A 15613-nucleotide genomic window follows, 5' to 3' on the forward strand; every position below is an offset into this window, starting at 1 on the left:
GGATCCAAGATGGCGGCGGAGGCGGCTGAGCGGCAGCTGGAGTTGCTAAGGGAGGAGCGAGAAGCTGAGATCGCAGAGAGAAGGTAGCGCTATGGCCCTATAGAAACCTTGGTTTAGGACTGAGACCCTATAGGAACCCTATAGCAACACTCCTGTGAGGCTTGCTGTCAGCTATGGGGCCATCTCTCCCCTATCCCAGTCACTCATGGGCTCTGCCATCACTTGGGTCCCCCCTTGGCCTCTATAGCCTGCACACATCTCTGTTCTCCTAGTTAAAACTTGGGATTGGAAACCTATAGAATCCAGTTACATCACTACAAAAAGATATGTACATCAACACTTCGTCAAGCTAGCAGCTCTTTTGCCATCATCCATCTTTTCCATCTCCTCCCTAGTTTGTCTTTATCTGTTTTATCTTCTGAAGCACTGGGTTTATTTCATTCTAGCAAATGGTTTTCGTGTCTGTTTGTGCTTTCCAGAGCATGGCAGGAAAGCGTCTCCCTAAAGGAACTGCAGCGCAGAGGCGTCTGCTTACTAAAACTTCAAGCTGCCAACCAAAGAACTGGCCTCTATGGGCGTCTGCTTGTGACATTTCAGCCTAGAAAACATGATTCAGATGCTGAGCTGCCTTATAACGGTTTTGGGCCTGGTAAGTGTTAGTCTCCCATCATTAAAGATTTCTTGTACAAACCACAGTGTTCATGCTTGGAGTAGATAAGGAGCTTACCAGAGCTTACCTTGCAGTTCATTTTCAGAATGGAAAACGGACTTTCCTTTTCCTTCCTGAGCTGCCAATTCCTTCCCTTCCCTGTGCTGTGATTTTTCACGAAGAAGAGGTAAATTAATACACCATGCGTATTAATACCTGGAATTCTATTGGAAATACAGACAGTAGAAAAACACAGGCTCACACATCAGCCATCGCTCTTTCTAATTATCCCTCATCCTCTGCCATCAATTCCTTGAAATTACAACCAGGAATGTCAGAGCTGAGTGGTTGCCAGTATCTGAGGTAGGTGAAGAGCCAGTCTGCCAGCTATAGCCAGCTGCTTACCCCCTGGATGAACTTGGGTTTGACTGTGAAGTAGCTCCAAGTAATAATGGAAATCACTTCTTTTTCTTGCAGAGATCCTTTTTCCTTAGGCAACAAGGGTATTGTCTTGCACTGTTCAAAGCTGGTCCACAAGAGAAAGGCAACACCAGATAGTTTGCTGGTTTCATTTAATAATTTACTTTCTTCTGTTTGCTAAATCAATTAGTTTTCTAAGCAGATCCATCATGGAGAATAGGTCTGTTTCTGATCTGTGGTACTGTTTCAAAGCACTTTGCCATTCAGTTTGTTGATGTGTTCTTTACCAGCCAAGTCTCCAAGCTGCTGACCTGTGAAATCAAAGGAACTCATTGCCAACTTGGGTCTCAGCACTATCCATCATTGCTTTTCACAGAGATATAACATAGTTGTAGGAGTAAATTATTCCTCAGAGACAAAACATTTTAATGCAACAGCTAATGAACATAATTAAGAACTTTCTTTAGTTTGCTAATGTGAAATCTAGTCCTCAATGAGCCTGAGACCCATCTAAATTGTCCACTAGTTAAACATCTGCTCAGAATCTCTATTTCACCACTGAACTGCATAATGTGACTGATCGTATCTCATATATATGCATGAAGAGCAGAATAGCTATTATAAGCCCTTAAGAATCTCTTTCTTTCTTGGTTTTACTGACTGGCATAAAACAGTCCACTGGGAGGCACATGTTGTCATGCAGCCTCATTGGCTATGACTGAAAGATAAAATAAATGTAAAATGTTTTGTCTGAGAGCTTCGAGAAGCCAGGCCCTCCAGGGTTTGTGTGAAAACATTACATTTCTGAGCAGCACAGTGGGGAGCACTGCTGGTCTCTGTCCTAAGCCGTTTGGTGTGTGAATGTCTGAAGGTAGCTGGTTGGTAACTGTTTTCTCATTGCTTCTTGCTCTGTCAGGAAAGAAAAGGATTTATCAGTGACATAGATGATGGGATTGAGTGCGTCCTCAGCAAGTTTGCTGATGACACCGAGCTGACTGGTGCAGTTTATACAGCAGAAGGAAGGGACCTTGATAAACTTGAAAGGTGGGCCCTTGTGAACCTAAAGAGGTTCAACAAAGTAAAGTGCAAGGTTTTACACTTGGATCATGGTAATCCAAGATATGTGTACAAACTGGGAGAAGAGTTCCTTGGGAGTAGCCCTGCTGAGAAGGATTTAGGGGTACTGGTTGATGGAAAAGCTTAACATGAGCCAGCAGTGTGTGCTTGCAGCCCAGAAAGCCAACTATATCCTGGGCTTCATTAAAAGAGGAATGACCAGCCTCATTTATGGGCTTCTCACCTGGGCAGGAAACATGAAGCTAGTCCTGTGGATGGTGCAGATGGGCCTGCTGTCTTCATAGGACTATGCTAGTCTCCTCAAGAGAGCTTCTTTTCAAAACATTTGCTGCACTTCATGCTCTCTTCTAACTTGTCTTTGCAGGTGACATCGTGGGCCTTTACGATTCAGCTGGCCAAGGTGATCTGCTCTCCACTGGCATCGTAACACGTGTCACCTCCAAAGCAGTGACCGTTGCCTTTGAGGAGTCTCGAGATGGCATGCTGAGCGTGGATCATGAGAGCTCGTACCGCCTGCTGAAGTTAACCAATGATATCACCTACAACAGGATAAAAAAGTAAGGGCTGTGGCGGGGCAGCTTACCTAAGGCCACTGCCCAGGAGCACAAAAGTGCCCAGTAGCACAAAAGCCCATTGAAAATTGCCAGGCTTATTTTGGAAAACCCTTCTGAGACTGATCTCAGCTCTTGGTTGAACTGATGCGCTTAAAAATTACAAAGTCCAACTGTATCAAACCAGAGCAACAACAGAAAGTATTGCAGGTACAGAGGGTGTGAGGAATCAGGGATGCAGCAGTTAGAAACAATCAGCCTGTTGTACTCACAAACTTCTGTCACCGTGAGGCATTGCTTTGGCCCCTGATGTGTGCAGGGAATCTCTTGAAGAAATCCACACAGTGCTTATAACCTGTATTTTTCCTTTGGCAGAGCTTTAAATGCACTAAAGCATTATCACGGTGGTCCAGCCTCTCATCTGATTGATGTCCTCTTCTTTTCTTTGGATCCAAGCCCATCCAGTGAAACAAGTAAGGATGTTTCTAGGACTTTCTAAAACCGGAGAGCTCTTTTAGAGATTTGTCAGTAAAAACAGATGTTATTACTCATAATGGTTTTAAGCAAACATCATAGGAACTTATTGTGGGGAAAGAGGTGGAATTCTTCAGTCTTTAGAGCAGTCAGTGAAGCCTGAAGTTGAATGCAAGTAATAAATAGCGTTGCAGCTGGCAACATTAAATACCTATTTCTCATTGTTAATCTGTCACTGGACATAATAAGCTGCTGCAAAGACCCTTCTCATCCCTGGAAGAGATATAGAATTACCCAGACTCTAGCTAGCTAGTGTTCACTTTCCTCAGAGAGTACCAAGTAAAGCTGAATTCTGGTATTAAAAAAAAAGCTGGATTTGTGGTGAGAGAATTTCTTTACACACATTCAAGAGTCTGAAATGCAATTTACTTTATGAAGCACTTCCTATTTGCTTCTTGCCCCAATCCCATCCATAAACTTCAGAGATCAGAAGCTGCCTGTGCTGCTTCTGTACTGAAAATCCAATATCTCAGCCTACATGGGAATTAAGTGACTGTAGAACTACTGCAATTTGAAACAGCATGGAAATGCTGGCATTTTTATTTTTACAGCCCCGTGATTATGTTCAGTCAAGCTGAAAATGCTCAGGCTGCTTTAGTTTCATTGTCAAATATTTAAAGCCAAGTTGTGAGGTTATATCAATGGCTGTCCAAAAAAATTGTGTAGGAGTAGAATCCCCTTTTACTCTGATCTTACTTGATTTGAGTTTTTAAAAGATGAAAGATGAAATTACACAGCTACACTTTCAGGGGAGCCATAGGGAAAGCAAAGCCTTTGATCAGCAGAATATGAGGGCTTTGTGACTGTTAATGAATATTGTCCCTTGACATAAGGGAAATATCACCAGGGCTGCAAACATCAGGGAAGGAAGGCAGAAGGTAAACGGAGTTGCCTTACAGGGTCAGGCAGACCTTCTATATGTAAGCTGGGCAGAGAGCTCAGGTCTCTCCTGAGGCACAGGGCTCACTGTTCTGAAGTGTATCATGAGTTATGTCATCCTTCACTGGTTTCCTTGCTGGCCAGAGCTGTGTTTGGTTTCCACCCGTCTGTACAGGCTGTTACAGTTTTCTCAGTTACCTTGATTACTGCATTTAGTTGTCCACAATATTACACCTTTGTCACCTACGTACTTCTGTTACCTTCAGGCTAGGTTTCTGATATGATACACCAGGGCTGAAGAATTAATGCTAATATGAGTCATACCTCCCTAGATCTGACACTGAGCTCAGTCCGAGTCAAACCTCTTAGCCTTTTAGCTACCCTGGGATGCTGGTGTACTCAGGTTTTTAACATTAAATAGAAGAATTAAATATTAACGAACCAACTTTCTTAGCAGCTTCTACTCTACCTTTTCCCTGTGGTGACAGAGCTGCTTCTGTAATGAAGAAAAGCACTGGATTGCTCAGATGTGCCAACTAAAGTGCAGAGATAAATTTTACATCTCCCCAGCACCAAGAATATGGATTTATAGAAACATTCAGCTGCATTAGGCAGGAGATGCAATATGAGAAGGCAGCATATCACCTGAGAAGAGCAAAATGCTCTGTCAGGGTAGAAAGGCCTTCCATTTACCTTTTCACTTTATAGCTCCTTTCTCACTAACATGAAGGATGTTATGCTAGCCATCAATTAAATAATAATAACTTCAAATAGATCCTGTAAGGTCCCTTCAGCTGTCATCCTCCACCAAGTTGAAGAGAAGGTCAGTCTGGCTGGATAAATTCTGTCTCTTATGCCTGTAAGGCAGCACATGTGGGTCCTAAGGTGTATGGAACACCTGGGGAAATAGATCTGTGTTTCTGCAAATAAGGAACATCCAAAGCGTGGATTCTTTGCAAAAGGCAGAGAAAAAGCAAGCACTGACATTTGTGTAGAAAAGGAGAAAGGCACAAGGGTAGAAAGTCAGACAGGCAGCCTTTGTGACTATTTTCTGTGACGAAGTGTAAACCAAATTACAAGGAAATTGAGAATTAAAAGGGTGGATGGAAAGCGTAAGCACTCAGCTCCATGCTCAGATAATTCATTCAAGAGTTTTCTCCCAGGGGCAAAATAAGCTCCAGCAAGTGATAGAGGGAGCAGCAGAATCTTAAATCTAACTTTTAAGTGAAAGAGAAGAAAATTAGAAGTCTAACTTTTAGAACAACTTCTAGCTGCTTCTTGGCTTTTTTTTTATGCTGCTGTGCATAATGAGTGGATCACAGCTGCCTGGCACATCATGGGAGAATGTGCTGCCAAATGCTGTGCCTGGAGGATCTATATTGGAGTCTGTGTCATCCCCAGGAGGGTGCCTAAATCCAGTCACTGACTGATTAGATGGACAAGGAGTCTGATAAAACCAATTGAAATGTGGTTTTAAAGTAGTTAGTGGCTACTGGCATCTGACCAGCGCATGATATTGGCTTACTAAAAGAACACCAGTATGCACAGTAGGGTAATAATGACAAAAACAAACTTAGTGCTCCCTTTTTGCCCCAGTTCCTGATGACTTCCACAGTTACTGCTGCAGTGCTAATTTGTATGTAGCTATTTCCTACAGGATCTGGAAAATCCTGCTAATTATTTGCTCTACTTGCTGACTTGTGCCCTTATATAACCAAATAAATAAGATCTGCAGTTAAGAGTGGGACACATCACAAAGTATTTCCAAACCTTACCTTGCTGCCTTCATGAAGTCCCAGGTAGGAGAGCAGGCTTTCCAGAGGGCAAACTCTGAACTGAGTAGGGTTTATACTCATCAAGCAAAATATAGGTGCATGTAAGAAATACTTTGCTTAGCTCTCCTCCATTTCAACCTGCACCCGTGGCTTAGAATCATTTAGGACTTTCGCACTCATAACCTGCAAGAAATCCTTCCCTTCTTACAGTTGCTGTCTGTTACCACATATGCATACATTGTTGTGAATGTAAAGAAAGATTTTGCTAGCCAGCAGAGGCCAGCGTTGCTCCACTTGGTGCAGGGCCAGCCAGCTCCCTCTGAGCATAAAGCTCCTACACCAAGTTCTGAATCAGGAACTGGATTACTTGAACCCCGTTGAGACCCACCCTTAGCAAGAATGCAGATTTCATTATCAGACTTCTTCCCCTTCAAAGACCATAGAGAGGAGATGGGCAGCCCTGGGCAGAGCAGGAAGCATCAATGTAGACTTGGTGCCACAGGGCTACAGCTGTTTTAATAGCTGTCTTTTGGGACTACCTGTGCAAACCTTAAATTGATTGCTTGTAAAGAAAATTCAAGCCAGCCTGCTGGAGTGGATTAGCTGTATTTCTTCAGAGGAGCTCGAAGCCCTGCTGATGGATGGAAGGGAGTTTAGAGGAGCTGCAGCATCCCATAAGAAGCTTTGCCACCCTCCTCCACAGCTTTGCAATGTGCCCAGCTCAGAAGAGAGGAACATTTCCCAGCCTGCCCTCTCAGCAGCTCCTAGCAGCGTGTGATTAAGAGGGAAGAGGATGTGCATGTGTGTGGAAAAGCCTCTTCCTTACCTCATTCTTTGAGCAAGGAAATATCAATGACTCCTACATTCCATCTATTCCTCACTGTGGGAAATGCCTTGTAGTTTTTAAGCTGTTCTTTTTTTCCTTGCCTCCTGGATGCATGCTGTTTTAGTCACTGGCAGGCTAACTCAAAAATAACACAAAGCAAGAAGCAGAAAACATAACTGTTATTTCCCCACCAGCATCCTTAGCATAGCTATGCTTGTTTAACCTGGACACCTCATTTGGATGTGCTGATTCAGTGGCAAAGGTTGTGTAGGAATTGCACGCACGTTAACATATCTAAAGCCAGGGGAAACTTTTAAGCCCTTAATGCAAAGGTAGAGATAAAGCAGATGATGCCCTGCAGGGAATGATGCAGAGATTTGTGTTATATAAGCTTTCATGGGAACATTATTTTCGGTAAACCTCAGTGTAATGAGTCATCATCTGTGCTGTAATTAACTTTCATAATGAACAAGCAGATTAGCAGCAGGATTAAGTCAGATGAGAATAAATAATGGATTTAAATTAGAGAAATCTTGGAGGTAAAAAGTGGCTCGTGAGAATTCTATCATTTGCAGTGAAACCAATTCTCTCGTAATGCAATCTGCATATTCATTTCCCTTTTTTCCCTTTCTAATCATGAAATCCAAACTAACTTAAGTAAGTTCTCAACATCTATGCTGCCTGCTTGTATCTATTTCCTGCCTTCCTTTTCTGTTACTATTAAACAACATAGTACAGCTGTGGGCTTTTGTTTGTTCCTGGATATTGTAGTTTGTTTCACTACTTTTTCGCTAACAACTTGTTGAGTTTATTAGCTGGAAAAGAAACAATTCATTTGCAAGATCAGCCACTTTCTTCCCTCTCTTCACTCAACACTCACTAAATATGCTGGCTCACCTTCAAAATATCCCCGCAGTACCCTCCCTACCCTAAAGGTTCTGTATTATGGCAAGAAAATGCCTCCTTAAACACTGCCAAAAGTTAGTCGAGACCAGCTGCATTCACAAGCAAATGCTTGCTCCTTTTGAAGCATCACCGAGCAGGAGAAACAGGGTGGGGAAGAAACTCATGCTGCATGGACAGCTTGTTCAAGAAGCAGAACAATCCTTACTCCTACTAGTCTGTGCTTTCCTGGAGGGTGGTATATAGTGTAGCTTGCTCCCTGGGAAAGTTATTATCAACATCTGGGCCAGCTACCATGAGTCTTCGGTTTGTATTCGTGGACTTGTGCTTCTCAGTAAGTTAGAACTGAGGTCCAAGTGAATCTCCTGCTGTCTCCCCAGAGCCTTTAAAGCTCTACAATGACTCGCTGGATGCATCACAGAGGGAGGCTGTCTCCTTCTCACTAGCACAAAAGGAGCTTGCCATCATCCATGGACCACCTGGCACAGGGAAGACCACAACAGTGGTAGAGATCATCTTGCAAGCTGTCCAGCAAGGCCAGAAAGTGAGTAATCAGCAGCAGGAATGCAGTGATAGCAACCGTTTTATTTTGCAAACTCATTGGGGTTCATGGAAGCTGGATCAGATCCACTAACAGCTGTGCTATTAACTATGCTACAGAGCCTGGCTGGGAAATTTTCCCTACCAACTGAAATGAGGTGCAAGTAGCAAACTTGAGCTTTCAAGCTTATAATTATAAGAGACCCTCCACTGCTGTTTCAAACCAAGATGAGAATTCAAGAATTGTCTTTGGTTGGCTGTGGAGACACCTGTGGTTTATTCCTACCTGCTGCGTGCTCTCTTCTCCTCTTCTTTGCTGAGTGCCTTCCTCTTGCTCAGGCATTGTTGCTCCAGGATTTCACTTGTGGCAGTAACAAGCACTTTGTTTTTTTCTCCCCCTCACAGGTCCTATGCTGTGCCCCTTCCAACGTTGCAGTGGATAACCTGGTGGAAAGGCTGGCTGGCTACAAAGCCCGTATCCTGAGGCTTGGGCACCCTGCTCGTCTACTGGAGCCCATCCAGCAGCATTCCTTGGATGCAGTCTTGGCCCGCAGTGACAGTGCCCAGATAGTGGCAGATGTCAGGAAGGACATCGACCAAGCTTTTGTATGTGTATAGTTGGGATAATACAAGTATAGTTGTAATTACAAAGTAATGGATAGCCAGAGGATATCTAAGAAGACTTACCAATGCTGAGGTCATCAGTCAAGATGGATGTTGACCACAAAAACACCACACAGGAGCAGCGTCCAGAAAGAGATGCTGCATTAGTGGTGGTCAGCCCTTAAATGGGATCTAGGAGAGCTGGAGCCAAGCTCCACTCCTTCCAGGAGCACAACTGAATTACCTTCACCTGTGCTCCCGCAGCTGAATAGTCACTTGCCTCAGATGGTTAATCACAGTTCAGGCTGTGATCAACAGTTTCCCTTACACTATGCGTCTCCACAAGACACCTCATGTGGGTAACCTGAATGCCATCTCTTTATTAAGAGTACCCAGTCTGTTAGCCAGGAAAGCTACTTTGTAAGTGAAGAGTCATCCTGCCACTTCTTGATTACCCTTAGAAGACAACTTGGCCTTGGAGAAAAGGTATTAAGGCACAAGCATGGACATTAGAATTAGGGAATGCTTCCAGTCTGAAGAACCATCTCACAGAGACGGTCTCTATTCTGGAGTGTGCTTGAGCCTCTGTGTTCACTGGCCAACAGCACTCGTCTTTTTCTGCTGTAGAGCCAGAAGAGGGCAAAGCTCCTCCTAGCAGAATTTCCTCATTGAAGTGGCAAAATCATAATCGTTACTGCTGCACCATGGGAAGATGCCGCAGTGCCCTGCTTTTCAGATGATCTGTCTGGAATTGTTCACACAATTCCCTTCACCAGAAGAGGAAGGAAAGCATCTGCATCATTAATTCACTTCCTGATGAGATATTTAGCTGTCCTGACACTCCCTCCCACTCTCAGCCACCTCAAGTAGAAAGTACTCTATAAAAATGCATCCTTAATTTCTTCTTTCTTAACCTCAATTTATTTTTTCAAAGCTTAATTTACAGGGTAGCTTTTCTATTTAGGATAATAAGCTTCGATGCTAGCTAGAATTTAACTGGTGGTAGCATTGTCCAAAAGCCATTTTTCAGATGCTTCCAATTTAGGCAAGGTGTTTTTTGTCCCCCAGAAAAAGGCCAGCCTAAATCAAGCCAAGTACACAAACCCTATAATTCAGCTATGGAAGCAAGGTCTGGCCTTAGATGCAGCTTTTAGACCAAATGGTGAAGGGTGGGGGCCCAGACAATACAGATTAAAGTCTTCTGGCACCTGTGGTGCCCTAACAAGGGGCAGGTGGGCTCAGTGAGCCAAGCATTGTCCTTGGGGTTGACTGGAAGTGCTGGATAGGGCTGGAATCAGCCAGATATTTGGATCTTAATGTCACCAGCCGGTTGCTGTTGTTAATTTTCTAACTAGATGTTTTTTTGCAGAACAAATGCAAAACTTGGCAGTACCGGCACCAGCAATTTTGCTCTCTAATCTTCCTGTGTTCCTATCAGAGAGGAAGCTGACGCTGATTTATTTTGTTCCTTCAGCTCAATGAGTGTCTGGATTGGCACCCACCCTCTTCTTTTGAGCCAAGCTAAGGGAAAAATGCTTGCATGATCTCTCCCCTGTAACTTCTGAACCTGTCCACCAGCTTGACTCCCCTTTATGTGTCAAGACCCTACAGATATTAAATACCTAGAAGCATAACCAAAGCAGGATGGCTGGGTAGACAAGAGACACAAAGAAAGGTCTTTCCTAGATGCTGTGATATGAGCTGAGCTATGTTAGGGACCAAAGAATCCATCCATATGGAAGATGGTTATAGGAACCATCAGGTTTCAAGACAGGGAGCTGAACATGTCCCTCTTTGTTTTATCTTGATGTTTTATTTTTACAGGCAAAATCCAAAAAGGCTCAAGACAAAGGGGAGCGGGGCCATTTTCTCAGCGAGATTAAGGCACTGAGAAAGGAGCTGAAGGAACGAGAAGAAACTGCCATGACTGTAGCCCTTACCCACGCCAGTGTAGTCCTTGCTACAAATACAGGTGCACAATCCTCTTTTTCTTTGCAATATTTTATCTCCCATTGCCAGGTCTCATGTAGACTATACAGTGCTGCATCCTGCCAGGAGGAAACCTTAGCTAGGAACCAGACTGGCCCATCTTTGTTAGTTCTGAGTTGGAGCTGAGCTTCCAGTGCATAAACAAGAGCTATTGGAAGTGTGTAGTCTGCTACTTATTTTGTAAGTCACAAGCTACTTGATTTCATAAGTCACAAGCTTTCCTGCTTGGATAATTTCCATGGCTGATTGAATATAACACATGTCTCCATAGCCTGATCTCAGCCTGTGTGTGTTTGGTTAGTTTTGTAAATCACCCAAGTAGAATAAAGCACATGGGATTGAGGGAACTATTCCAAGTATTGGTCAGGCAGCACATGTAGGCACAACTACAAACAGGCAAGTAATAAATACCCTTGCAATTGAAGGGAAATGTTAAGTGCTTAAATTTAACACATCCTGAAGTGCTGTACTGGATCAGATGTATAATACTCCAGAGCCCACTTTTCATTTCATTGATCAGATGTGCTTTTCTTCTGAGGCTTGCTAGCAAGTCTGGAGGTCTGTGTAATTCTGTTTCAACAAAAGGAGGTAGAAAAACAAAGGAGTTGGACTTCGTGTTTTCCTAAATAAATAAGTATTTGTCAGAAACCATCTAGTTGGATGGGAATTATTGATACACGCCACATTGCTCTGTTGCTAGGTTCAGCAGAGGGAGAATTTAATCATGGCAACACAGGACAGCAGCGACCTTTAGTTAATGGGAGTTCGATAAGCCCAGCTGCAGTGCTGGAGGGAAAGAAAACTGTCTGTGGAGCTGTATGCCACAATGGGACAGGCTTGCTTAGAGAAAACCTTTCTGGTTCTTTCTTCCACCTGCAGCGTGGCAAGAAAAGAAAAGTCAAGTTCAAACTGTGTGCCTCTTGTTACCACAGTGGACTCATATAGGCTGGAAATCATTTGTAAGGAAAGCAGTATCTCAGCTGACAAACTCTGGCATCTGAACTGACATAAAGCTGTAGAGGAGCAGGGTTTGCAGTGTCGAAGCAAAAGCATTCCTAATCAGGAATGTTTCACTTGTTTCATAGATGCTTGGAAGCTTTTGGCCCCAGATGTCAGGGCAAAAAAGGGCAAACGAACAATAGAATTATAGAATATCCCAAGTTGGAAGGGACTCATAAGGATCACCAACTCCTATTTGCAAAGAACAATTCTGACCTATACATGTAAATGTATATTTATTTGTCATGGACCACAGAGCTGAAATGTGTTGCTTGCTTACGTGTGCTTCTTTTAAGCTGTGCACTTTGTCCTTCAATTAGGTGCTTCTTCTGATGGCCCGCTGAAGCTGCTGCCTGAGAACTACTTTGATCTGGTGGTGATAGATGAGTGTGCCCAGGCCCTGGAAGCCAGCTGCTGGATACCTCTGCTGAAAGCTCCAAAGTGCATCTTGGCTGGGGACCACAAGCAGCTTCCCCCCACCATCATCAGCCACAAGTAAGGAGCGGTCTGCGGTCACAGGTTCACGCCTCAGGTTTCAAGACGTTTCATTAACATGATTATTTAGCCTTGTCCTCCATGGGCTGGGTTTAGTCACACGGCCAGGATTACATCAGAGCACTTTTACTGATAGCCACTGCTTAAAGTTTAATGCGCCTCCATCTGAGCAGGCTTTTTTATTGCATCAGGATGTGACAGTCATGTTTCCTGCTGCTGACCTACTCACATCATAGCAAAGCATGTGTAGTCATCATGGCTGTCTTCCTCTTGTGCTGATGGCTGCCTGCTGAGCAACTGCTGAAGGACTTGTAAGGGTTTTCAGTTTGCAGACAGAAGAGCAATCTGACAGCCTTCAGCCCTGCTCAGGGACTTCTGTGAGCTCCTTGCCCAGGAGGCTCTCATCCATTTAGGAGCAGACGCAGCCTGCCAAAGTCTGCACATCAGTTCCAATTTTGTAGGAATTAGCTTAGATAGGTTGCCTTGGTAGAGGTGCTGAAGCAAGCCCCAGAAACCAAAGGCAGCTTTGTACCAGTTCCAGGTGTTTATAGTGGGAATACTAGATCACAGTGACAGGGAGATGTCAGCCTTTGAAACTTTACCCATACCCATTTTGGATAGGTACTCTAAGCTGCATTGAGGGCATGATCTAGCAGCTAGATTCCCTGCCTGCTCCAAGATTGCTCTTCACCCACATTCCACATGTAATTAGGGCTTGTGTGTCCCCAGTGGAAAGGATCCTCTGCACAAAAAATGGGGCAGACAGAGAGTATGAGTGCGGTAAGTGCAGCAGGGCAGAAAGCTCAGGTAGAATGGCTTGGGTTGGAAGGGACCGTAAAGATCATCAGCTTCCAACCCCCCTGCCAGAGGCAAGGCTGCCAGTCACTGGATCAAGTACTAGATCAGATTGCTCCGGGCCCCATCCAACCTGGTCTTAAACACATCCAGGGATGGGGCATCCACAGCCTCACTGGACAGCCTGTGCTGCTTGCTGACTGCAAGCTGTGTGGTGGGAAATCAGGCTCGTGCTCATATTAATCCAAGTCTCCTCTTTCCTTTATTAAACTCTGCCTCTGTGGTTCTGCATTTGTTCATTTAACACATTAATGTGGGAGTTGGCCCACTGAGATGCTGCACCACATTATCACATCCACAGCTGTAATTAGAAAACTTTGTAATATGTCGTATAACATTAAGAACAATTAGTTTGTAGAGGAGAGCTGCGACTAGTGTAAATTGCCTGTGCTTTGAAGGGATGCTCCATATAGTGTTTGGGAGCTTTCCAGTAGTTTAAAATATCAGTGTACACATGTTTATCTTGGTCTGGAATGACTGAACTGGCATTGTGCACAAGCAGAGAAATAGGGCTGACTTGATAAACTTTCTCCTGCTTCCAGAAAATAATTAGCCAGATACATATCTATAACTTCCCTGGAGTTTTGAGCCAAGGAAATGAAACATGCGAGGGAGGCAGCAGCTCCCAGCAGGTACCTGAGAGATACTGCAAATAATCTCAAGGTGCTGCATCATTGTGGAGACAAGTTCTGATTCTTGCTATTGTCTGATGCATGAATGATTTCATTTTGCAGATGTTGGCAAGCGATAAGTACACTCACACTTAATAAGTGATAAGCAAATGCTGTCTAGGCTGGTGAACTACACAAAAATGCCTGTCTGGAACCCCTGCCCTTCTTGTATTGCTGCTCATTTGCTGTGAGTCTGTAGGCCATGTCTCTGTGCCTGGGTTTCCATCAGATCAGGGAGCTGGGTGGACTGAGGTGTTACTGACCTTAGGCTGAAAATAGGCAGTCAGAGGCTCTGTGGAGTCTAGAGCAAGTTTAGCTTCTGTACAACCAGACTTACCTACTTTAGGTTGGAGTCTGATTTAATTTGGAGTCAGATGCTCAGTCAACAAGAGCTCCTTAAATAACATGCCAGGTACTTTTTGGAGTAAGTTACTACATAAATTTGCCTTCTAGTCCTTGGAATTCGAGGACTTTGTTTCACTTTGGTTTTTTAAGTGATGCATTCACTTGTTAATATTTTGAACCCAGAGCTCTTGGCACTGCCAAGCTTTATTTGCAGGCTCAGAAGCTTGTAGTGGATGAAAGCACCAAACACGGTGGTCCCAAAGCAGGGACTAACTTTCCCAAGGCTGGCAGAGTAAGGGCTAAATGCTGTACAAACACCAGTCCTATTACTGTCGGTGAGTGGCTCCAACACTGAAGCTGATGTCAGTTTTGGCTGCTCTTTGAAATGAAGCAGATATTTCTTTTCAGATGAGCACAGAAAACATTGCACCACCTGCCAGCTGCTTTCTTCTGCCCTCTGTTGTGCTGGTTGTTGCCAGGAGCCTGTACTGGTGCTGCATCATGGAGCTGACAGCTAAGAGGTATTGTTTTGTAGGACCCATCTGCCACAGACCTCCTGGATCTTTTCCTCGTCTCTCCATCAATTTTGTGTTCATTTGACTTTACAGTTGGAAAGTTGCCTCTAGTTTGCATCATTAATTAAGATCACAGGTGATCTTAATGTTACCTGTTCTCTGTAGAACTGAGTGCTAAAAGCATTTGTTTTATCAGTCAAGATGCGTGCCACAGCCTTCCTCTTTCCAGCACAGTCCCCTCCACAACATAAATAGAGCAGACATAGAAGAGCATCGCTCTGTGCTTTCTCCAGCTGTGTTCCCTGCAGGCTGTGAGATACAGTGCAAAGGCAGCTCCGTTCTACCTTCATGTGTGGTACTGCCAGAGATTAATTAAGGAACGCAGTCACCTGCCAGCTCCCTCTTTGGTTAATGGAACAAGATAAGCTATTTCCAGGGATGATTCATCCCGAGGACTGAAATCCTGCCGCCTACCTTCCTCTTCTCCTCCATTGATGGCAGCAGATCTGAAGTGGGTGGGCTCCTATTTTCAGGGCCTCGATAAAAGGTCTAAAGTTAGCTGAGATGAATATGAGCTGACAGCAGGGACTGTCTGGTACTACAGCATGCAGAGTCAGTCCTGTGCAGATGGGAAGCCTCTGTTAAACAGAGATGCTTTGGTGCTTTACCAGTGCTATACTGCAAGCACAAGCAGACAGAGGCTGCCACACAGCTCTGGGAGCTGTGCCCTGTCTAAAGAAGCTACATTTTTGCTCTCTGCATTTCTCTATGTTGAGGCTTTGACTTATTTGTTCAGATATTTATCAGATCTGTTGCTCCCTGCTGGTTTCTTAGATAAGGTCTGCACAGCTTTACTTACTACTACTTTACCTCTGGGAAACATCTTAAGTCTGTACCAGGATAGGAGAGCTCAGGGCACAAAGAAGCCTTGAACTACATTGTTCCACTTGGCTACAGCTATCAGCATTAACACGTGGCAAGAGCTAG

At 44.2% G+C, this 15613-nt stretch overlaps 1 protein-coding gene across 5 annotated transcripts in view; it reads left to right on the forward strand.

Annotated features, from left to right (window-relative positions):
- The window catches only part of IGHMBP2 (immunoglobulin mu DNA binding protein 2), a 25919-nt gene continuing 10306 nt past the window's right edge, over positions 1–15613 (forward strand). For 2 of the 5 annotated variants that reach the window (XR_014946298.1, XM_015863332.3), the window contains exons 1-8: positions 1–83; positions 480–649; positions 2511–2703; positions 3073–3170; positions 7995–8158; positions 8560–8760; positions 10582–10729; positions 12066–12240. Coding sequence is in view for 4 of the 5 variants with exons in the window: in XM_015863332.3 (XP_015718818.2) it covers positions 10–83; positions 480–649; positions 2511–2703; positions 3073–3170; positions 7995–8158; positions 8560–8760; positions 10582–10729; positions 12066–12240 (1223 nt within the window). In the remaining variant the exon portion in view is untranslated. Of the gene's footprint in view, positions 84–479; positions 650–1985; positions 2114–2510; positions 2704–3072; positions 3171–7994; positions 8159–8559; positions 8761–10581; positions 10730–12065; positions 12241–14452; positions 14633–15613 lie in introns of those variants that run through there. The other 3 variants (XM_085548101.1, XM_085548102.1, XM_085548103.1) reach the window with 3 other exon arrangements.

The sequence above is a fragment of the Coturnix japonica genome, chromosome 5 (genome assembly GCF_054131305.1).
Source record: "Coturnix japonica strain WE chromosome 5, WE-NBRP24, whole genome shotgun sequence".
NCBI classification, from domain to species: Eukaryota; Metazoa; Chordata; class Aves; order Galliformes; family Phasianidae; genus Coturnix; species Coturnix japonica.